The 22,424-nt window shown below is 37.6% G+C and overlaps 1 protein-coding gene across 2 annotated transcripts in view; it reads left to right on the plus strand.

Moving 5' to 3' along the window:
- Nucleotides 1–22,424, plus strand: part of SMCHD1 (structural maintenance of chromosomes flexible hinge domain containing 1) — a 397,862-nt gene that overhangs the window by 58,048 nt on the left and 317,390 nt on the right. For both annotated transcript variants that reach the window (XM_088469636.1, XM_088469637.1), the window contains exon 10: nucleotides 12,225–12,435. In XM_088469636.1, coding sequence (XP_088325762.1) covers nucleotides 12,225–12,435 — 211 coding nt within the window. The remainder of the gene's footprint in view (nucleotides 1–12,224; nucleotides 12,436–22,424) is intronic.

Raw genomic sequence — 22,424 nt, forward strand, 5'->3', positions numbered from 1 at the left:
AGGTCTCCAACTCCCTGTAAAAGCGTGGCCATGCTGAGATATTTTGAAGCCGGGTGAAATCCCCTGTGTAGGGCAATCAGCTTCTGTTGATGGACAGAGGTTGACGCTATAAATGTGATGTAAAGCAGCCACTCTTAGTCACACTCCGGTGGACTGGATGTTAAAGTCCATGCAGATACAGCAGGCAGCAGGGAGGAGGAGCAGTGCTCACAGCAATAATGTTCAGCAGTTACTCAGGCTTGTCTGGCTCAAAGGTATCCTGGAGGGTATAGGTCAAGCTATGCTACTAAAACAATTTTTTGTCAGATGTGACAGCATGAGAAGCAGAACTACAACAAATGGACATCCACATAAAGTGATGCAATAGAGTATAACTGCTAATTGGTATTGGATATGGGTCCAAATGTAACAGCCTGCAATTTGCAGGTTCCTGACCTATTTCGGCAATATAACCACTAGATATAAAATAGCAATTAGATTTAATGGAAAAACAACCTGGTTTTACCTTAAGCTAATTGTTGCTTTAAATGTAGCGTCTATACTGCCAAAGTCACGCCAGGACATTGTAGAATCTTAATTTGGGCCAAGAAGGGCCTACTAAATTCCTTTTGCTAACCCAGGCACCATATTTGAAGCAGTGCAACAATTTTACATAAAGTGAATTACCATGTAAATGTAAACTATTACTGAGAAAGTAGACATATGCATAGTATTATGTAGATTAATAAATTATATACGAAGTAGAGTTATAAAGAGCAGCCTGAGAAGGTATAAATACAGACCCTATTATACAAATTCCTCGAAAGGAGAAAGATAGTCCTATATAGGCGCACAAGAAGTAATTGGTATAAATAAAATATAACCTTTATTGAAATGTTTAAAACCTTGTTATAGTGAAATATCAATAAAATGAAGATATCGTGAAGAAAAGTTAATGGAAAATGTGAATAAAATAAGCTGACATTTTAAGGGCAACTGCTATCCTGTAAATAAAGTTTATTACAACATATCTTGAGTATTAATAACTCTTCTATTATTGGTGTGTATGTTGTCGGTTGGTAATAACAAAAAGAGAACACAAATATATTGCAACGATAGAAATCGAGTTGAAGTATTAACTTGCTTAAGCCATCTAGCCTCAGCAAATCACGTACTGGGTATCTACATGAATAAACAATTTATTCCTGTTTATTTAGGAACATATGTTACTGATCATGCATATAATAATACATATAGTAAATGGTTGAGAAATTAATTAACAAATCGGTCCCTCTTCCATTAATAGAAAGACCTATTCATTCTAAACCCCAGTAACTTTGTGTTTCAATCTACTCAAAGTACTTTGCTTCTGTACGTCACAAACTGTGTTACTCTTCATAAATAAGATACTATGTTCCTATTTATTTGTATCTAATCACGAACATCATGAATCATATAATAGAAGAGCTGGAAGATTTATTATCAAATTGACCCGTATTCACACTTATATACAAAGATTATTCAGTATCACATTGTATCATGATATGTTGTGTATTTAAAGTGTCACTCTCATGTTAGATAACCTCTCCATGTATAATTAAACGGTAGAAGGACAACTATTATTTATCCGATCCACAGCTTATGTACAGCCCAAGATCAGAGTGTGGGTCTCAATTAGTCAACTTTGTTTATAGTTGATGATTCAAATAATAACTAATAAAAAGGCAGCGACCATAGTTGGTATATAGTCCCCGCTAGTAGCAGATTAACTCCCAATGTACCCGAGCGTGCTGTAGCCGCGTCCCGGGTATAGGTTAGCTACCAACCCAAGATCAAATTATAGGGCTTAATAAATCAGCTGAACTTGCTGTTAATATTTGAATAGTGAGTATTAGTAGTCAGCCATACTAGCGGGCAGCATCCTTAGTTAGCATATTATCCCCGCAAGTGGCAAACTCCTAATTCCCGAGCGTGTCGGACATGCAGAAATTTGCCTAATTTAATAACTTTATTTGCCGTAGATAACTTAGACATCAAATAAAGGGCAGTAGCCGTATTGGTATTTTATTCCAGTAAGTGGCAGATTAATTTTCGTATACCCGAGTGTGCTTTAGCCGCGTCCCGGTATCGTTTAGCCACCTGCCCAAAATCAGTTTATAAAGCTTGGTAGGTCAGCTTTGATTGTTATCGATATTTTTAATAGTAGATATTGGTAGTCAGCCACACTCGTGTGCAGCGTCCTACACTGGCATATTATGCCCGCAAGTATTAGGCCAAATCCCTGTATACCAAAGCGTGCTGGAGCCACGTCCTGGGTATGGACTGAGACAGTGTCCAGCCTAACAACAACGACATACACACAAATATTTAATTCAATTATGACATTCTTTTGAGTAGCAGCGCCCTCTTAGTCAGCATTCAAGATGCCGACGTACGTTTCACTGACAGGCTTTATCAAGGCTAACCCGAGCACATTAATCAGCTGGGTTAAATAGATGTATGGCATCCAATAGTATCGTTCTTTCTAATCACGTGGTATAGTCCCTCATTGGAACACTATCTAATACTGAACGTGTATAGTTTCAAAATGAGAGAGTAGATGGTGTTTATTTAATTCTGTTCTCATACTTAAAGAGCAGATTGATAATCTTCTAATGAACCTACAGTATTGTACTCTTATCACTATAAAATAATAAAATAACGGCAGTCAAAATAAAAAATGAAATATCTTATATAGAATGATATGACAGAAGTAATTGGTATATTAATTATAACCTGAATAGATTAGATGAATATATATCTGATATGATTAAACTAGGATTAATATTAGTAAGATTATATAGTATGATAATTATAGATATTAAAACGAATAGGTGTATATGGTAGTAAATAAACCATAATATATTATAATATATTGTGTCAATATATGATGATTAATGTGAAGTGTGTTAATAGATATTTGATTAATAAAAAATTCTTAATACATAACAAATTCTGTGATTGAAAAATAATAAATAAAATCTTTAAGTGAATAAACCCTATATAACCCTCATCATGAGAACCATTAAAGACAAAATCAGGCAGACAATCTGACTATGGGTGAAAGACTTGCCTTACAGCAAATCTCGACTTGGTCAGATACTGTCATTAAACCCTCAGACAAGGGGGGAGATATCGTTTTGTGGCCTATAAGTATGTATATGGATAAACTTCACAAACAACTTGCAGATCAAAACTGTTACAAGCGATTAATATTCAATCCCACTAACAATTATTTAACATCATATAATAGATTGGTGTCCAAAGCATATAATGAAGGAATCATTGAAAAGAAAGAATTTGACTTTCTGAAGATGGATAAGCCTAAGGTCGCAACATTGTATTTATTACCTAAAATACACAAGGATGAAAGAACTCCACCTGGCAGACCAATTGTCTCTGGTATGGGTAGTCTATCTGAAAAAGCTAGTATTTTTGTAGACCAATACTTACGACATCATGTATTAGCGCTACCGTCCTATACCAGAGACACAATGGATGTCCTGACTAAATTACAGGATCTAACTGTGGATCAGGGCACATGGCTTGCAACGTATGACGTTCAAAGCCTATATACCAGCATTGATTATACTAAGGGCATTAGAGCAGTCAAATATTTCCTGGATATGGAAACATATAAGGAATTTAATGATTTCCTGATTTTACTTTTGGAATTTTTCCTCACCAAAAATTATTTTGTTTGTGAGGAACAGTTCTATTTGCAGGTGAGGGGCACGGCAATGGGAACAGCCTGTGCCCCCACCTACGCCAACCTGTATATGGGTTGGTGGGAACGAGAATGGGTATTCAATGATGAACATGAAAAATACACCAAACATATATTGTTGTACCTACGATATATAGACGATATTCTTGTCCTGTGGGATGGAGAACAAAAACTACTGAAGGAATTTGTCTCGATTTTGAATCAAAATGATCTGAACCTGAAACTAGTGGGAGAAATGAGTAGTACCCAAATTAATTTTCTGGATCTAACCATTATTATTGAGGAGGATGGACGGATAATAACAGACATATATAGGAAAGAGACCGCCACTAACAGTATCCTATATTCTACCGCTTCCCATTTACCAGCAACGATTAGAGGACTTCCCAAAGGGGAATTATTACGAACTAAGAGAAACTGCTCCAATAGAGATACTTTTCTAATACGGGAACACCAACTATGTGAACGATTGAACAAGAGAGGATACAGTAAGAACAAAATAAGATCAGCGGTTCAGAATGTTAGAACTTACCCACGTGAATCATTACTAATTAAAAAGAATAAACCGAATTTAGAGGAATCAGTTAGGTTTGTCGGTACCTTCAAAAGAAATTGGTACCAAATCAATACTATCTTGCAGAAACATTGGGGGATTCTCCAAACTGATGAAGATCTGAAAGTTGTTTTACCTGAAAAAGTGCAAACCAGCTGGAGAAGAGCTCGGAACTTAAAGGATATATTGGTTAAAAGTCACTTTGACACCTCTAAGCAAGTAAAAATTTGGAAGAAAGGATCATACCGATGTGGATGTTGCAAGGCGTGTAAATACATGTCACCCAGTGAATACTTTTTTGATAAATTTGGTAAAAGATGGACCATTTACAGTTACATCTGCTGTTCTACTATGGGCGTGATATACCCAACTTGAGTGCCTGTGTGGTAAAAAATACGTGGGCAAGACAATTCGACCATTGAAAATACGGATACTGGAACACGTCAACAGCATTATCAATGCTAGAAGAGACATAGCCAAATTTAAAACTCTGACATCAGTGGCCAGTCACCTTTGGGACTTAAGGCCTTTGGATTGCAACATATAACATTGGGAATAAGAGGTGGTGACATTGATAAACAGCTGTTGAGAGCAGAAACTAAAATGATCTTTCTCATGGATTGTATCTACCCAAAAGGATTGAACGAGAATAACAGTTACTCGCCTTTCTTATGAATATAATGAGTTGTTAGATATAATCCATGATGTCTTGTAAATTCCATCATCTGAATATCTAATAATGTGGGTTATTTCCTATAGAATATAATTATAGATTGTAGGTCATTTCACAATTCTTATTATTTATTTACTTTTATTTAAACACAGGTTATATTTTTATGTGTAGGCAATGTACTGTGTAGATTGCTTATCCTGGTGAATAATTATGCTAAATTAGTTACAGTAGAGGTTCTATCTTATCCAATAGTAGAACATGAGATAGTTACTTAACATTATTTATTATATTATATATTATTTTGAGATATGAATATTTAAAGGATTAAACAATGGATTATGACTATAGTCAGACATAATGCACGAATGAGATATAATAAATTTTGTGTCCTTTAAATTAGTTACAGTAGAGGTCCTATCTTATCCAATAGTAGAACATGAGATAGTTATTTAACATCATTTATCATATGATATATTATTTGGAGATATGAGTATTTAAAGGATTAAACAATGGATCCTGACTATAGTCAGATATAATGAACTAATGAGATATAATTAATTTGTGTCCTTTTCACTTATTAACATTATTCACCACACACTCCAATATACACACACACATTATCATTATCTATTATTCACATCATACATTAAGATTCAACTATTATATTCTTTTTTTCACACCATTCACACATTCTATTTATTTAGTATATTCACTATAGGGTTTATTCACTTAGATTTATTTATTATTTTTCAATCACAGAATTTGTTATGTATTAATTTTTTATTAATCAAATATCTATTAACACACTTCACATTAATCATCATATATTGACACAATATATTATAATATATTATGGTTTATTTACTACCATATACACCTATTCGTTTTAATATCTATAATTATCATACTATATAATCTTACTAATATTAATCCTAGTTTAATCATATCAGATATATATTCATCTAATCTATTCAGGTTATAATTAATATACCAATTACTTCTGTCATATCATTCTATATAAGTTATTTCATTTTTTATTTTGACTGCCGTTATTTTATTATTTTATAGTGATAAGAGTACAATACTGTAGGTTCATTAGAAGATTATCAATCTGCTCTTTAAGTATGAGAACAGAATTAAATAAACACCATCTACTCTCTCATTTTGAAACTATACACGTTCTGTATTAGATAGTGTTCCAATGAGGGACTATACCACGTGATTAGAAAGAACGATACTATTGGATGCCATACATCTATTTAACCCAGCTGATTAATGTGCTCGGGTTAGCCTTGATAAAGCCTGTCAGTGAAACGTACGTTGGCATCTTGAATGCTGACTAAGAGGGCGCTGCTCCTCAAAAGAATGTCATAATTGTATTAAATATTTGTGTATATGTCGTTGTTGTTAGGCTGGACACTGTCTCAGTCCATACCCAGGACGTGGCTCCAGCACGCTTTGGTATACAGGGATTTGGCCTAATACTTGCGGGGATAATATGCCAGTGTAGGACGCTGCACACGAGTGTGGCTGACTACCAATATCTACTATTAAAAATATCGATAACAATCAAAGCTGACCTACCAAGCTTTATAATCTGATTTTGGGCAGGTGGCTAAACGATACCGGGACGCGGCTAAAGCACACTCGGGTATACGAAAATTAATCTGCCACTTACTGGAATAACATACCAATACGGCTACTGCCCTTTATTTGATGTCTAAGTTATCTACGGCAAATAAAGTTATTCAATTAGGCAAATTTCTGCATGTCCGACACGCTCGGGAATTAGGGGTTTGCCACTTGCGGGGATAATATGCTAACTAAGGATGCTGCCCGCTAGTATGGCTGACTACTAATACTCACTATTCAAATATTAACAGCAAGTTCAGCTGATTTATTAAGCCCTATAATTTGATCTTGGGTTGGTAGCTAACCTATACCCGGGACGCGGCTACAGCACGCTCGGGTACATTGGGAGTTAATCTGCTACTAGCGGGGACTATATACCAACTATGGTCGCTGCCTTTTTATTAGTTATTATTTGAATCATCAACTATAAACAAAGTTGACTAATTGAGACCCACACTCTGATCTTGGGCTGTACATAAGCTGTGGATCGGATGAATAATAGTTGTCCTTCTACCGTTTAATTATACATGTTGAGGTTATCTAAGATGAGAGTGACACTTTAAATACACAACATATCATGATACAATGTGATACTGAATAATCTTTGTATATAAGTGTGAATACAGGTCAATTTGATAATAAATCTTCCAGCTCTTCTATTATATGATTCACGATGTTCGTGATTAGATACAAATAAATAGGAACATAGTATCTTATTTATGAAGAGTAACACAGTTTGTGACGTACAGAAGCAAAGTACTTTGAGTAGATTGAAATACAAAGTTACTGGGGTTTAGAATGAATAGGTCTTTCTATTATTGGAAAGAGGGACCCATTTGTTAATTCATTTCTCAACCTTTACTATATGTATTATTATATGCATGATCAGTAACATATGTTCCTAAATAAACAGGAATAAATTGTTTATTCATGTAGATACCCAGTACGTGATTTGCTGAGGCTAGATGGCTTAAGCAAGTTAATACTTCAACTCGATTTCTATCGTTGCAATATATTTGTGTTCTCTTTTTGTTATTACCAACCGACAACATACACACCAATAATAGAAGAGTTATTAATACTCAAGATATGTTGTAATAAACTTTATTTACAGGATAGCAGTTGCCCTTAAAATGTCAGCTTATTTTATTCACATTTTCCATTAACTTTTCTTCACGATATCTTCATATTCTTCATTTTATTGATATTTCACTATAACAAGGTTTTAAACATTTCAATAAAGGTTATATTTTATTTATACCAATTACTTCTTGTGCGCCTATATAGGACTATCTTTCTCCTTTTGAGGAATTTGTATAATAGATTTCTGTCTTGGTCCTTGGCAGCACCCCCAAACTTAAAATTAAAATTAATATTATAAATGGGTTTTTTTTTATTAACAATTTTGCTAGTGCAGTGGTTCTTCCCTTTTCCCCTTTCCTCGATATATAAATACAGACCCAAAGTGTGCTTTTGCCGCTATATTAGTCCTCTATCAAATGTGTTTATATTAATGTCTATTGTGGTTGTAGTTCTAACAAGGTGGCATATCTGATGGATGGCATTACTTCCATTTATTCCCTAAACATTTTGTTCAGTAATATTGGGACATCTGTGAGCCTGCTGATTTTCATGTCTTAAGCCAGGTTTACATTTTTAGGGCAGTTAGGCTCTGGAAAATGCAACAAATTGTCAGTACCAGTAGTCAGTAACCTTCCCAATTATTCCTTAACAGAACCCAGCTGGGCTCATCCTTGAGATGACATAACACCTCTCAGGTGTTACCACTAACCTCCAGCACCAATGACTCATGTGGGAAATCGACCAGCCACTATAATATTCTGCACAGCGCACTCCTCTAGTGCCTGAGTGTCAATTGTGTTCTACATAGGTGCTCCCGTCTCCAGAACCATACTCTCCAATATAGTTTTCTTCCAGTGTTTCTGCTCCGATGATCTGTTTCCTTGACAGCAGCACTTTCATACCTGCATTTCCATCTGCAGTGTTCCCAGGCACACTATGTGCTGATAACACAGTGCCAACACATGCGTGCCTCGTTGCACGCTACATGCTGTTCCCACATTGCCAGCACATGTGTATATTGTTGAATACTATGCGCTGCCCAAACAGTGCCAACACCTCTGTATACCTTATTGCATACTGTGTGCTGTACAAACCATGCCAAAAAATCTGTGTACCTTGTTGCACGCTACACACTGCTAAACCAGTACCAACAGGTCAGTGTACCTTATGGCATGCTACATGTTTTATAAACACTGCCAACGCATCCATGTACTGGGTTGGGTGCAGGTTACCAGTGCTCAGGATCCCTGGCAGTCAGAATCCTGATGCTGGCATCCCGACAGGGTTAGACACGTGTCGGTCAGTATCCTAACCCTCCCCCTCTCCATAACCCTTTCCCTGGTGCCTAAACCTAACCTCTCTCTTCCTGCACCCTAAAGCTAACCCTCCCCCCTCATTGCCTAACCCTTAAATCTAACCCCACTACTTACCTTCGGAATGTCGGCGGAGGGATTCTGACGGGTGTCGGGATTCCGGTGCTGGCATTCTGAGCTCCGGAATCCCCGTGGTCGGTATTCCCCGTGTACTTTGTGGTTACTGTGTTAACCACCTCAGGGTAATCAGTGACTATCACCTCTTGGAGTATTGTTGCTATACCTCTTTTGGTGTGTTCACCCCTGGGAAGCAAAATTCCAAGGCTTCACATAAATGCAGGGGTTGTGTGAATTGGAAGAATGAATATCCACAGCCTGCAGGCCCTACACCTCTATGCTGCTATTCTTAGAGTGGCATAGGGTAGTCAGTGAAAAACTAACTCTGCCTAGCAAGCTTCTTTCATATACAGTATGTGTTTTGCCATTTATAATGTTCAATACGTTAAAATGAAGTGTGAAAGTTTGGTATTTGGTGTACAAGGCGTGGCTATTGAATAACAAGACTGTACTTGTAAAAATAAACCATACTGCGTGAGTTAAAAGTGCGTGGGGGAACATTGACCTTGGACTATCCTGAAACGGTTTTACCAGCTTCACCCCTCTCGCACAGAAAAGTTTGCTATCACACAGTGTTAACAGAAGTTGTCTTCTTCCTGTGCATCATAAAAATGCTTAGTTCAAAAATAGAAAAAGTAGAGCAATGTCTTCACTTAAAATTTTTAGTTAAATTAAACAAGACGCCCACCAATTCTTTCCGTATGCTAACTGAGGCTTACAGGCAAGTTTGTATGTCACATGCATGTGTTTTGAGTGGGACAAAATATTTAGTGACGATCGTGAGGATTAATGTCCCAGAAGGCCTTGCACATGAAAAACAAATGTGAAAAAAGTAAGAAAATTGTTCGAATCGACCATCTCCTGTCCGCTCGCACTAGCTGTGGGTGGGCACCCACAGCTTAGCAAGCGGACAGGAAAAAAAACAAACAAAAAAACTCCCTGCCCTGATTCATAGCGTGTGCTTGCAAACAGCGAGCGGCTCTGAATCAGGCCCAGTGTTCTAAATATACCTACACTGTGGATTTGTCTATTCAACCTGACATTTGTTATTGGATTAAGAACCCAGTACAATTATTCAAAAGGAATTTCCTATAACTACAATATTCTTTTTTTCTGCTGTGGATATCTCATTTCAATTTTATTCATTTCATATTTTTTACTATCATTATTTGCATATTATTTGTATTTTTGTGATGATCATGCTCATCTATATATGTGTTTGTTTGATTTCTTAATGTCTAAATAAAAACTTTTTGTATTCTTTCATATTCATGGGCACAGTTTGTATATTATACCTTTCACATTTTTACCTCAACAGCACTGTCTATTTTTCAGTCTTTAATTCGTTCCCTATCAGGACAATGCACCAGCTCACACAGCTCTCTCTGTGAAGTAGTTTTTGGCCAAGAAACCCATTGCAAGTATTAGAACACCCTCCATACTCGCCAGACTTCTTTCTTTTCCCTAAAGTCAAATCTGGGAACTCGAGGGAACTTGTTTTTTTATTTATCGTTTACTGAAGTAAGAAAACGACGGTGCTGTTGAGACAGCTATCGGATAATGAGCTACAGCACAGCTTTGACCAATAGAGAATAATGCAGCGGTGCGTGGATGCAGAAGGGGAGTACAAAGAAGGGGAACAGAGTTAAAATTTGTTTAACTATATTATTAGTCTTGTTATTTAATAGCCACACCTCATATTTAGTTTTAATACAAATATTGTCAGAATGAGATGCAGTCAGCATGTCAACAGCCATAATGTCAATTTTGTTGAAATGTCGACATGGAATATGTTGACATCTGAAATGCTAACCATTCTCCTGAAGGCCGATATTAGGGTTAGAATGTGGAGTATAGTTAGGGATAGGGGTTGGCGTAATCACATCTGGATCAGATGACAGAGCCATAACTCCACATCATCTGACACTGCCAGACCCAGAAGATAAAACAGGCATATATTGTTAATCCATCTAATATTCTCTCCTCATATGATTGTTCGAGTTTTCATAAATTTAGTGGTAGGACTGTGTTTTGTGAGGAGTATTAGCATCTTTCAGCAGAGATCTTTACTCTTAACCCATCACATGCCTTATAACAGTTTTTTTGTCTTATGGTGCATACACACGGTCAGATTTTTCTTCAGATCTGAACGATAACGATTTTAAAAATCAGTCACTCGTTCATATCTGAAGGAAAATCTGACATGTTTGAACGATGCGCGTTCCCGATGGTCAGATAACGATATCTGACATCTGATGTGTTTGCAGTCAGTTTTGGACGATTTCAGTCATTTTAATGCAGTCAAAAATTATTCATAGTTCAAATCGTTGGTCAGATTGTTCAATCGTTCATCTGACAAATCTGACCGTGTGTATGCACCTTTTTTGCATGTATCAATACATTTTTAACATTGCAACTAATATAAATGTACATTTCTATACTGCTACGTCTGGTGTGTGGATTATTTGACCTAGAACAATTTCAATTTGATTGTTCTATTGAGCTTATTAGAGTCAACAGTGTGTTTTCCTTGTTTGTTCATTCTTTATAGGGGATATGTCACCCTGGTGTTTTGGGTAGCTTTTTCTACACAATATTAATATAAATATCTATGAAATAATAATATAAATGTATATTTTTTTTTTTTTTATATTTTTAGCACTAGTACTTTTGTTTTTTAAAACCAGTGGTAGAAATCTTTTTTTTTTTTTTTAATCTCGGGTGAAAGTTATACAGGGGACCTGAGTGAGCTTTTAATTGACAGGGGACATATATCAAGTCTTGGGGGCAGATTTATAAAATCTTTGGTTGGTACTTTATATCCCCCTATCAGCTCCTTACTGTCATTTTTTTCAAACACAGCCTGTAAATTGACAGGAATTGATTTACCTCTCTGCAAGGCTTGATACATCTAGCCATTAAGAAGTTAGACCAACTGACTAATGTATGAAATGACTGAAGGAGGAAAGATAATTATTGGAGGAGGATTCAAAATATTTAATTGATGAAATACCTTTTTACTTAAATTATACACCATGAACTGTAAATTGCATCATCTTTGTAGTAATATAAAATGTAAATGTGCTGTAATGCTTAAATATCTTACAGATCTGCATGCTTGAAAAAGGAAGGCCATCTAGGATTGTTAACCTTAGAGAGATCTATGATGACATGCAGACTTTGTATATCAATACTGCTTCAGACAGCTTTGAATTCAAAGCCCTTGTTGATGGAGATGGTGTAGTGGAAGGTATCATACGTTACCATCCTTTCTTGTTTGATCGGGAAACCTACCCTGATGACACATACTTCTCCCCAAGTAAGTTTTTTTTTTTATATTTCAGATTATTTTTGCACTCTGCTTTCAAGGAAAAAATTAATGTTTAAAATTTTCATTGTTCACATAATGGTGAACTGATCTCATGCAAGTGACTGGCTACAAAATGTAAAATTACTTTTAAAACAAGAGTGTGATGCAGAAGAATAAAGAGAAAATATAACGCCTATTATTCTACATACATTCCCTTTAAGTTATTGCTATTTCAGGATCTATAGAAAGGGGATGAGGATAAGATGCCAGCGGACGGGATCCCGGACGTCTATACACAGACGCCGGACTCCTGACACTGCTATCTCGAAGAGATCAGGATACTGACGTTGGCATCCTGATTGCCGGTATCTCGAAGGTAAGTATGTGGGTATGTATCAGGGTTAGGCCGGGGATGGGGAGGTTAGGGTTAGGCACAGACCGGGGAGAGTTAAGGTGCATACATACAACGATTTTTTTAACTATTATCGTTACCGATATCGTTTATCGTTCAATCGTTGAAAAAATCTTTCACTTTGAGTTAAAACGATGAACGATTTCATTTATGCGCGCTCACATTTGTAGTTCAGTCAGAATGACCAACTCAACGATGTTCAGTAAGGGAATATGCAAAAATCTTTTGTAGTTTAAAAAAATTGTTCATTACAGTCAGTTTTTCCCTTGAAAAAATGAACAAAAATCGTTTACTAAAATCATTAATTTACTAAATCATTGTGTGTATGCAGCTTAAGGGTTAGGCTGTGGGTAGGGGAGGTTAGGGTTAGGCACCACCGAGAAGTTGGGGGGGGAAAGAAGGGTTAGTATACTTACGAGCCCCTGTCGGGATTTTGCACATCGGGATGCCGCTATCTGTATTCTGACCGGTGGCATCCCGTGCATCAGCTATTCATGCCAATTCCATAGAAAGAAGAGTAGCCTCAGAGCAGAAGATGGACACAGCTGAGAGAGTGCCTGGCTCTTGCTTCAACAGTGCTTGAACGGAACAGGGATTCTTCTTTGTGCTACACTTACAACCCCCTTGAGGGGAAATTTTTTCCCCTCATTACAGGAGAATTTGGCATGAAAGTTCTAACTTACATGGGTTACCCTATGTACTGCCCACCCCCATATCGCTTTTTTTTTTTTTTTTTTTTAGCATGGGGGGCACATGGATTCTATTCATTGACATTGCAGGACATTTCTGTTTTTGTCCTGTAGCATCATAATAAGAGCTGAATGTTTGAACCACAGTCAGCAAGTGAGTGCTTGCTTATTAACTTCTCTTCGGCCGACTACAAATGAAGGTGGGTACACCGGTAATAGAGTAAGCCAGTTTTGATGAAGCCACCCACAGTAGGGAAAAAAAACGGAAGGTTTAGTTATTTGGGACAGGTGATTTGTATTACTTTGTAATAATTGTGTTAAAAGAAATCCTAGCCAAAAATCTTTAAGCAAATAAAATATACAGAATATACTTGCATTTGCTGCTTCTGTTGTTACATTGTGATTTCCAAGTATTACATCACCTGTATTACCAGCTAAAGCATGCTCATGTTTTGCAAATATTTAGCTTAATGCATCCCAAAGGGATGTAACAGCTACTGGGACTAGTTCCAAGTTGAGCAAATATACTTAAATAACGTTTTAAGGTGGGTGTCTATCATCAGAGCACTTTATCATCAGTTTTAATCCTACCACAGCAAATGTGTCCCACGTTTTGAAATAGATGGTTAGATAGCAACCTATATTTCATGTATCCACTAAATGTTACAACACGTGAGAAATTTAAACCGTAAAAAAAGGAGAAATATCCTGCACCAGTTATTATTCCCATGATCTGATATATTTATCCTAAAGTTCCTTCCCAATTCTCAAACCTTTAATTTTCTCAGTCTCTGTTGACTGTCCTGCACTTATTCACACAATATATTACTATCATTGAAAAGATATGACTAGTGTGTTTTTGTGTGACGTAATATCACATAAATGATGATATTTTCACTATCCCTCTCCCAGTACCCTATTAAGTTGCTTGTCTGTGTCGGATAAGAGCAGTGTCTGATGGCATTTGCAAGGCATGTGGTACAGACATGTCCTCATACATCTAGCCTCAATATGCTATGTGTCGCAGGACTCAAAACTCTGCTAGCGCTGTTTATTTTTTCATTCAAAAAAGTGTCTTAGTCGCAATATGATGTGACTAGGATGCCCCTGGAAACTGCTTATTAACTTGATACGCGACACTTGTATATCTGTGTGTGACTGAGTCTGTATATAACTCACAATGAGATCAAAATGCGACTAAGATGCATTTTTGGGCGATAAAGATGCTCAGTACCTGACTCCGAGAGGGGCTGTTTGGAGCGACTGCAGCAAAAATGTATGGGGATACATCTGTAACTCTGAGGGGCACCCTGGAAGGTCAGAATGTCATGTTTTGGAGTACATGTGGAACCTGAAAGCATGCTACTTTGTGGCAAGTATAAAATTGACATGTGGTGGGATTTTGGGACCAGTGAGAGGCATGTGGGAGCATTTTGAAATCGGTAGTAGTATATTAATCATACAGTTTTATTTAGAAATTAGCAGGTAAAAGTTCTACATGGACAGTTCCAACGGAAGAATAAATAATAACATATTAAACTAAATGGACGCAATGTAAATTAATTGAGATAGAGTATATGGGAAACTGAAAAGTAAGGAAAGGTGATAATACTGTCCATGATGGTTAGTCAACAGGGGAGTCAATCTGTTAAGGGGGAGGGTTGTGAGCTGGGGGAGAGGGGAAAAGAAAAACACAGTTGCTATAGTAATCCTGGGAGATAGACATTTTGATGGTTGTACAAAGGCTCCCAGTCTGCATAAAACTTGTCCACTGTGTTGTTTTGGAGGCTTGTTATATATTCCATCTTAGCTACATACCATATCCGGCCTATTAGTTCCTGGTGAGAGGGTAGCTTCCAAGCCCTAGCCGTCTAGTATTTGGCTACGCAAGAAATATGCAGGAGCAATTTGTTAGCCTGTTTGGGTAACTGGCAGACTGGGGCACACAAGAGTAACGAGGCTGGGGGGGGACGACACAGCTGAAGTTATGAGTGACCTAACAATAGCCTAAAAGGGTGTCAGTTGTGGGCCGGCTCACCAGACCTGAAAGAAGGTGCTTACATGGCTACATTGGCACCAACACATCCGTGAGGTGTTGGGGAACATTTGATGTAAATGTTCCAGGACAAGATACCGGCGGGTGTACACCTTTATGAGTTCACTTTGATTAAAAATGCTAGTGGAGCATTTTGATATATTAGACCGAACTACCTCCCAAGTATCTTCCCCCTAGGACCTCCATGGTCATCCTCTCAAGATATTTCATGGGCAGCCAGGGGTGGGTGGATCCAGCGTCAAGATGGAGGGGTACAGTTGGGAGAGAGTGCCTCTATTCATGTGGTGATAAATGCATAGACGTTCCATTAGAGTGGGACACTGGGGTGAAGATATTGAAAAAATTAAGAGCGGGGTAAGAAATCCCTTTCCTGGCCAGCTGCAAAGGATTGAGGGGCAATTCTACCTGAGATGTCGAAATCAGGTGATGCCAGCTACAGTCCAGACAGAGGCCATGTGACGTGATTGGCCCGGAGGAAATAGGAAGGCACCATAGGGGTGTTTGGGGGAGGGGTGAGTACAGAGGTTGAACTTTGTGGTAAGGGAGTCCCAAACAGACAGATTAAGAGCAACAGTAAATAGGTAGAACTCCTGCGCTATAAACCACATAAAATATAACACTGTTGGACAGTTGAAACAAATTAAAAATTAATTTAATACATTAATAAAAATAAACAGAAATAGTTGTTCTGAATGAGCTGCAATAAGTGCTCTGAGAATAAGGCACAATGCTTATTGCAATAAAGTATATAGAGATCCACTTGATCTGTTCCTAGTTACTAATAGCTACAGTCAATGGTATTAGATAATAGAAAAAGCAGCTGGAAAATCAGGTTGTGTAAACAATGTAACAGGTTCGATAGTTTTAAGCAGTATTTATTATCAAATAATATAAATGTATCAGAACATAAATTCTTATGCCTCTAATATTGCATGTGTAATAAAATAAACAATAAAAGCACAATTGTTGCAGAGTTTAAATATGAAGTCTTGTGACTCACATAGTCTTGGATTGTTTCAAGTATATAAAGAACAAGTTCAAAAATGTATATATGTATACTTGCCAGCCAATTAGAAAGTTGAAGAAATATACTTCTGAGAAAAAAAGTTGAGTAGCATTGACAGCCAAAGTCCTTGTATGCGGAATTAAGGTGTAGATCACGGTGTCACTATATGGGCTCAAACCTGATTAAAGGGAGCCTGGATCTCCGTTAATCTCCTGAACCAGCTGAAGTTGTCCTAAATGGGGACACTGTGCTCCTCGTCCGGCAGCTGCCCCCGTTGGTAGCAGGGGGTGTGTGTGCGCCGCTGTTTGGTAGTATCCTCTGTGTAGAGCAGCCGAGTTCACGGTGTCAATAGCAGAGCTCAACCTTGTAACGGGAGCCTGGATCTCCGTGTAGCTTCTGCAGCAGCGGCGCGTTTCTGTGAGGTTGAAGGTGGAACTCATCCAGCAGAAAACCCCGGTGTGCTCAGGAGGAGTGGAGCGCTGGTATGGGATATCCAGAAACAGGAAAAAGATCGCATGGACTGGTAAGCAGGTGGTTTGACCGGCTTTTCAATGAAGCGGCAGATGGATAAATGCCTGTGGGTTTATTCAGTGAATAGTTCCCTGGAAACATCCATACTTAGAAGTGGCTGAATTTGGCAGTATGTCCTTTAGAAGTCAAATCTCTGCAACAGTCAGAAAATCTTGGCAGGGAATTCACCTACGAGTTTCAATGCTATTCTGGCGTCTTTGTCAAGGTGTGAGTATTGCCTGCCTCAAGCTCTATTTATCCTCCAGGATAACTGATTTGGCATGATTGATTAATTTAAATAATTAAAAACATGTGTTGGTAATATTTTAACCAAAGAACGAACGAACCTTGTTGTTTATAGACCTTAAGTATATATTTATACATGTTATTTATTTATCTTTAAGAGGAAATTTGAATTACAATTGAAATTGAAGATTTAAAGATTTAGAATAGACTTGAAGAGAACCCCATAATATCATATAATCGTTAATAGAGAGGGTATAAAGTTAACCCCTTTTGAGTATATATTGCCATATCTCTTTATACTAATTTCAAGAGATGTGAAAAAATTAAAAAGATGTGATACATTTAATTACAATACCTAATTGTTTAATAATAGATAATAGAGAATTACATCAAACGATGATCTCTATTAGTATAACTTTCAAAAGCCGATGTTATTACCGATGCTAATTTACTGCAATAAAACTCTCTGCAGTCATATAATTACAGACTCTATCATATATAAAGAATATATGACAATAATAGGGACTCTATACACAGATAGATAATTAGCTATATGTATAATACCTCTAATACATATAAACGTATATGAAGACCTTATGTTATTAACAATTGGTTGATGTATATGTATATGATGTATATGTACATACATATAAACAGTCATACAGACTTATTATTTTCTTGTCTTGCATTTCATAATATAACCTACAATAGGAGATTGGTGTAAGATAGCTATGGAACAATATGTAGGAAGAAATTGGTATTGTTACATACCATACCTAACAATCTAAGTAAGACGATTGTTATAAAGAACATAACTCTGCAACAATTTGTGACAATAATAGGGACTCTATACACAGATAATTAGCTATATGTATAATACCTCTAATACATATAAACGTATATGAAGACCTTATGTTATTAACAATTGGTTGATGTATATGTACATACATATAAACAGTCATACAGACTTATTATTTTCTTGTCTTGCATTTCATAATATAACCTAAAATAGGAGATTGGTGTAAGATAGCTATGGAACAATATATAGGAAGAATTAATTAATCATGCCAAATCAGTTATCCTGGAGGATAAGTAGAGCTTGAGGCAGGCAATACTCACACCTTGACAAAGACGCCAGAATAGCATTGAAACGCGTAGGTGAATTCCCTGCCAAGATTTTCTGACTGTTGCAGAGATTTGACTTCTAAAGGACATACTGCCAAATTCAGCCACTTCTAAGTATGGATGTTTCCAGGGAACTATTCACTGAATAAACCCACAGGCATTTATCCATCTGCCGCTTCATTGAAAAGCCGGTCAAACCACCTGCTGACCAGTCCATGCGATCTTTTTCCTGTTTCTGGATATCCCATACCAGCGCTCCACTCCTCCTGAGCACATCGGGGTTTTCTGCTGGATGAGTTCCACCTTCAACCTCACAGAATCCCGCCGCTGCTGCAGAAGCTACACGGAGATCCAGGCTCCCGTTACAAGGTTGAGCTCTGCTAGTGACACCGTGAACTCCACTGCTCTAAACAGAGGATACTACCAAACAGCGGCACACACACCCCCCCTGCTACCAACGGGGGCAGCTGCCGGACGAGGAGCACAGTGTCCCCATTTAGGACAACTTCAGCTGGTTCAGGAGATTAACAGAGATCCAGGCTCCCTTTAATTAGGTTTGAGCCCATATAGTGACACCGTGATCTACACCTTAATTCCGCATATAAGGACTTTGGCTGTCAATGCTACTCAACTTTTTTTCTCAGAAGTATATTTCTTCAACTTTCTAATTGGCTGGCAAGTATACATATATACATTTTTGAACTTGTTCTTTATATACTTGAAACAATCCAAGACTCTATGTGAGTCACAAGACTTCATATTTAAACTCTGCAACAATTTGTGCTTTTAATGTTTATTTTATTACACATGCAATATTAGAGGCATAAGAATTTATGTTCTGATACATTTATATTATTTGATAATAAATACTGCTTAAAACTATCGAACCTGTTACATTGTTTACACAACCTGATTTTCCAGCTGCTTTTTCTATTTTCTATGTTCCTTGACTATTGGGATTGACTAACCCAATCAGCTGTGATTTATTAGGTTGTGATACCCACTCATTAAGCGCCCAGGTACTCCTTCTATTTTGCAGTCAATGGTATTAGGACTGACTCTCATTGAAATGGTGAATTGTATCAGGGCAGCAGAACTTTACCAATAACTGATGAGTATTTCCTGGGGAAATCCTCTGGCATCCAGACTATCAGAGATGGTGTTGAAGCACAAATATAAGGTATCCTCCAAAGGCTGCATACAGTTCCAAGATAGAGAGAAATAGTCCAATATAATCCAAGGTAGCACTGGAGTCTGGAAGTGAGTGTAACCTGGGTCTCAACGCGTTTCCCTGAGCAATGGTCGCTCAGCTTCATCACTCTAGATGAAGCTGAGCGACCATTGCTCAGGGAAACGCGAAAGACCGAAAGAGTTTGGAATAGGTACAATAATTTGTGGAGGACATTCATCTTAATCGTGTTTATGCGACCTGTCCAGGAGATAAAATATTTGTGCCATTTAGAGATTTAATTGTGCATAAGATTTGGTCAGCTACTTCAAGGAAACCTTACGCCAGGTGAAATTGAAGTTGAGTTGTAAGAGATCTATAGTTGACTTCGGAATGTGCAAGGGTAGCACTTCGGATTTGTTGTGATTGATTTTATAGCCATATAAGTGCCTGTAGGTGAACATTTCCTGAGAGAGATTAAGTGGATGGACAGGGTTAGAAGGACGTCGACGGCGAAGAGGGATGTTTTCTAATGAGGCTCCCCAACTATCATGCCAGTGATTTCAGGGTTAGCCCGAACGGCAGACAAATTCCATTCTAAATTTATATAGGCTTCTCTAACTTAGGATGGGCTGTTTGTAATTTTGGTTTGCTGGAGTTGTGTGAGGGGTATGTTGTCATAGAAGTAAAGTGACTACCTGATGAGAAAATCAGGGATCAATGAATAATAAAACCTAAAGAAGCATGGCAACAGTATAGTAAGTAGTGTATGGAGGACTTTATATAGATTGTATGAAGAGACCAGAGGAAAACACTATTTAAAAGGGCTGAGCAACGTGGAAGGCATTGTTTCACTAGGATTGAGGAAGCTTAATAGTTAAGATATTCATAAATGGAGTTGGGCTGTAGCTGCTAGACTTTTGTTATTTGGCAATTTTTTTTTTTTAATTATGCATATTGTATTAACTTCTCCTCCATCTAATTTGGGTGATACTGTTAATCATGGGGTATAAAGGGTGTAACTTGGCACCAAGCTGCAACTAAATTTGTACTGTTATCACTTCCCTACTTATGCCTAACCCTCTGAGAGTTCCTCCTTTTTTTTCTGAGTGCCTTCAGGATATTTTTTTTCCTTTCTTTATGGGGGCTGCCTTGGCAATCTGTACTGTTTTCTCCCTGCTGTTATAGCCAGATTCTGAGTTAAGGTCCTTCCAGTTTAGGCAAGGTCCGAAGCCTTGTCCTCTTATAGTAGACTACTTCTGTTTCACTGCCTGATTCTGGACTCCTTTCGAATACATCTCTGTAACAGGGATTGAGGGATGAGCAGTCTTGTTGGCAGGTCATCTTTTCGCACTTGTTCAAATGACAGGGCAGTCCTGTGTACATTCCTTTTAGCTACAGTAGTTCAGGGTTTTGTACAGTCAGATTTCATCTTTCTGCTACAGTCTTTCTTTCAGTCCATTGAGAGTAACACACATTAGGTGACAACAGTCTTGTCACACATGCCCAAGAAGATTGGTATTGTGTACCAATACGATACCATTACTGCAGGTAACTACTGGCGCTCTCATTGGATTGGTGAACCCTTCCTGACCATTAGGTCTTGGAATTCTAGCTGAGAAACTTTCCAGTCTATGCCTTGTGGGAGTAACAGTGTATAGTGGTGGTCTCCAAAGTAGCTAGTTTTGGAAGGAAACCTTTTTGTTGCATGCAGCAGTCCTATGCATACCCTTCCATAGGGGTTGCTTTGGGATGTCCTAATGGTTAACGGTGCCCCCTAAATTATATGAATGAATAAGAGAATAGGATTTTTGTACTTATCCGTTAATTCTTCTTCCCTGAATCCCATTTTAGGGACACTGCGTTCCCACCGTCATGTGTTTAGCTTCTCTGTTGCTGTCTGATTGTTGTCCTATACTGTGGTTTTTGTTTTATGTAAACAACTGAGGAACTCTTTGAGGGTGGGGTAAAATAGGAGAGGAGTAATAGTACTAACAAGTTGCAGCTGAGTGCCAAATCATGAGCAGCACCCTTTATGAACCATGGTTAACAGTGTAAACCAAATAGACTCCAAGAAAAAGGTTTATCAGTAAATATAAAAATCCTATATTTGTTAAGGCAAAAATACATAAGGTACACCAATTAATATTACAAATATAGAGAAGAAAAATCATAACTCTTAAAATATAAAACATAATATCACAAGTTCAAAATAATCAGAGTACATATACAAATATTACGTAAACTGTTTTTGCCACTTTGAGAAAAACACCACCAGGCCACGGGGAGGAACTGGATAGGAAACTGTTGCAGGACATCACGAAAATGGCTTTAAAGGGAAGGTAATAGTCATGGCAGACTTTATTCTACCTGATGTAAACTAGGAGGGATCTTTTTGCAAGTGAGGACTTTCTAAATTCCTTGCAGGGAGCATCCGTCAAGCAATTGGTGAGGGAGCCCACTCGCAAAGAGGCAATATTAGACATAATGCTCACAAATGGCAACAGAATATTAGACTTAGGGGTTTATGTAACAAGCAGTGAAAAACGTGGAGAAGTGGACCAGTGGAAATGTTGCCCATAACAAACAATCAGCTCCTACCTATTATTTTATAGACTGTACTTTATAAATGCTACTTCAAAGCTGATTGGTTGCTATGAGCAACTTCTCCACTGGTCCACTTCTCCACGCTTTTTACTGCTTGATAAATCAACCCCATAAATGTGGGAGAAAACCTAGGATCCAGTGACCATCAAGGAGTATGATTTACTATAAAGACGGGGATG

The sequence above is a fragment of the Taudactylus pleione genome, unplaced genomic scaffold (genome assembly GCF_031769625.1).
Source record: "Taudactylus pleione unplaced genomic scaffold, aTauple2 ptg000093l, whole genome shotgun sequence".
In the NCBI taxonomy this organism is placed as follows: Eukaryota; Metazoa; Chordata; class Amphibia; order Anura; family Myobatrachidae; genus Taudactylus; species Taudactylus pleione.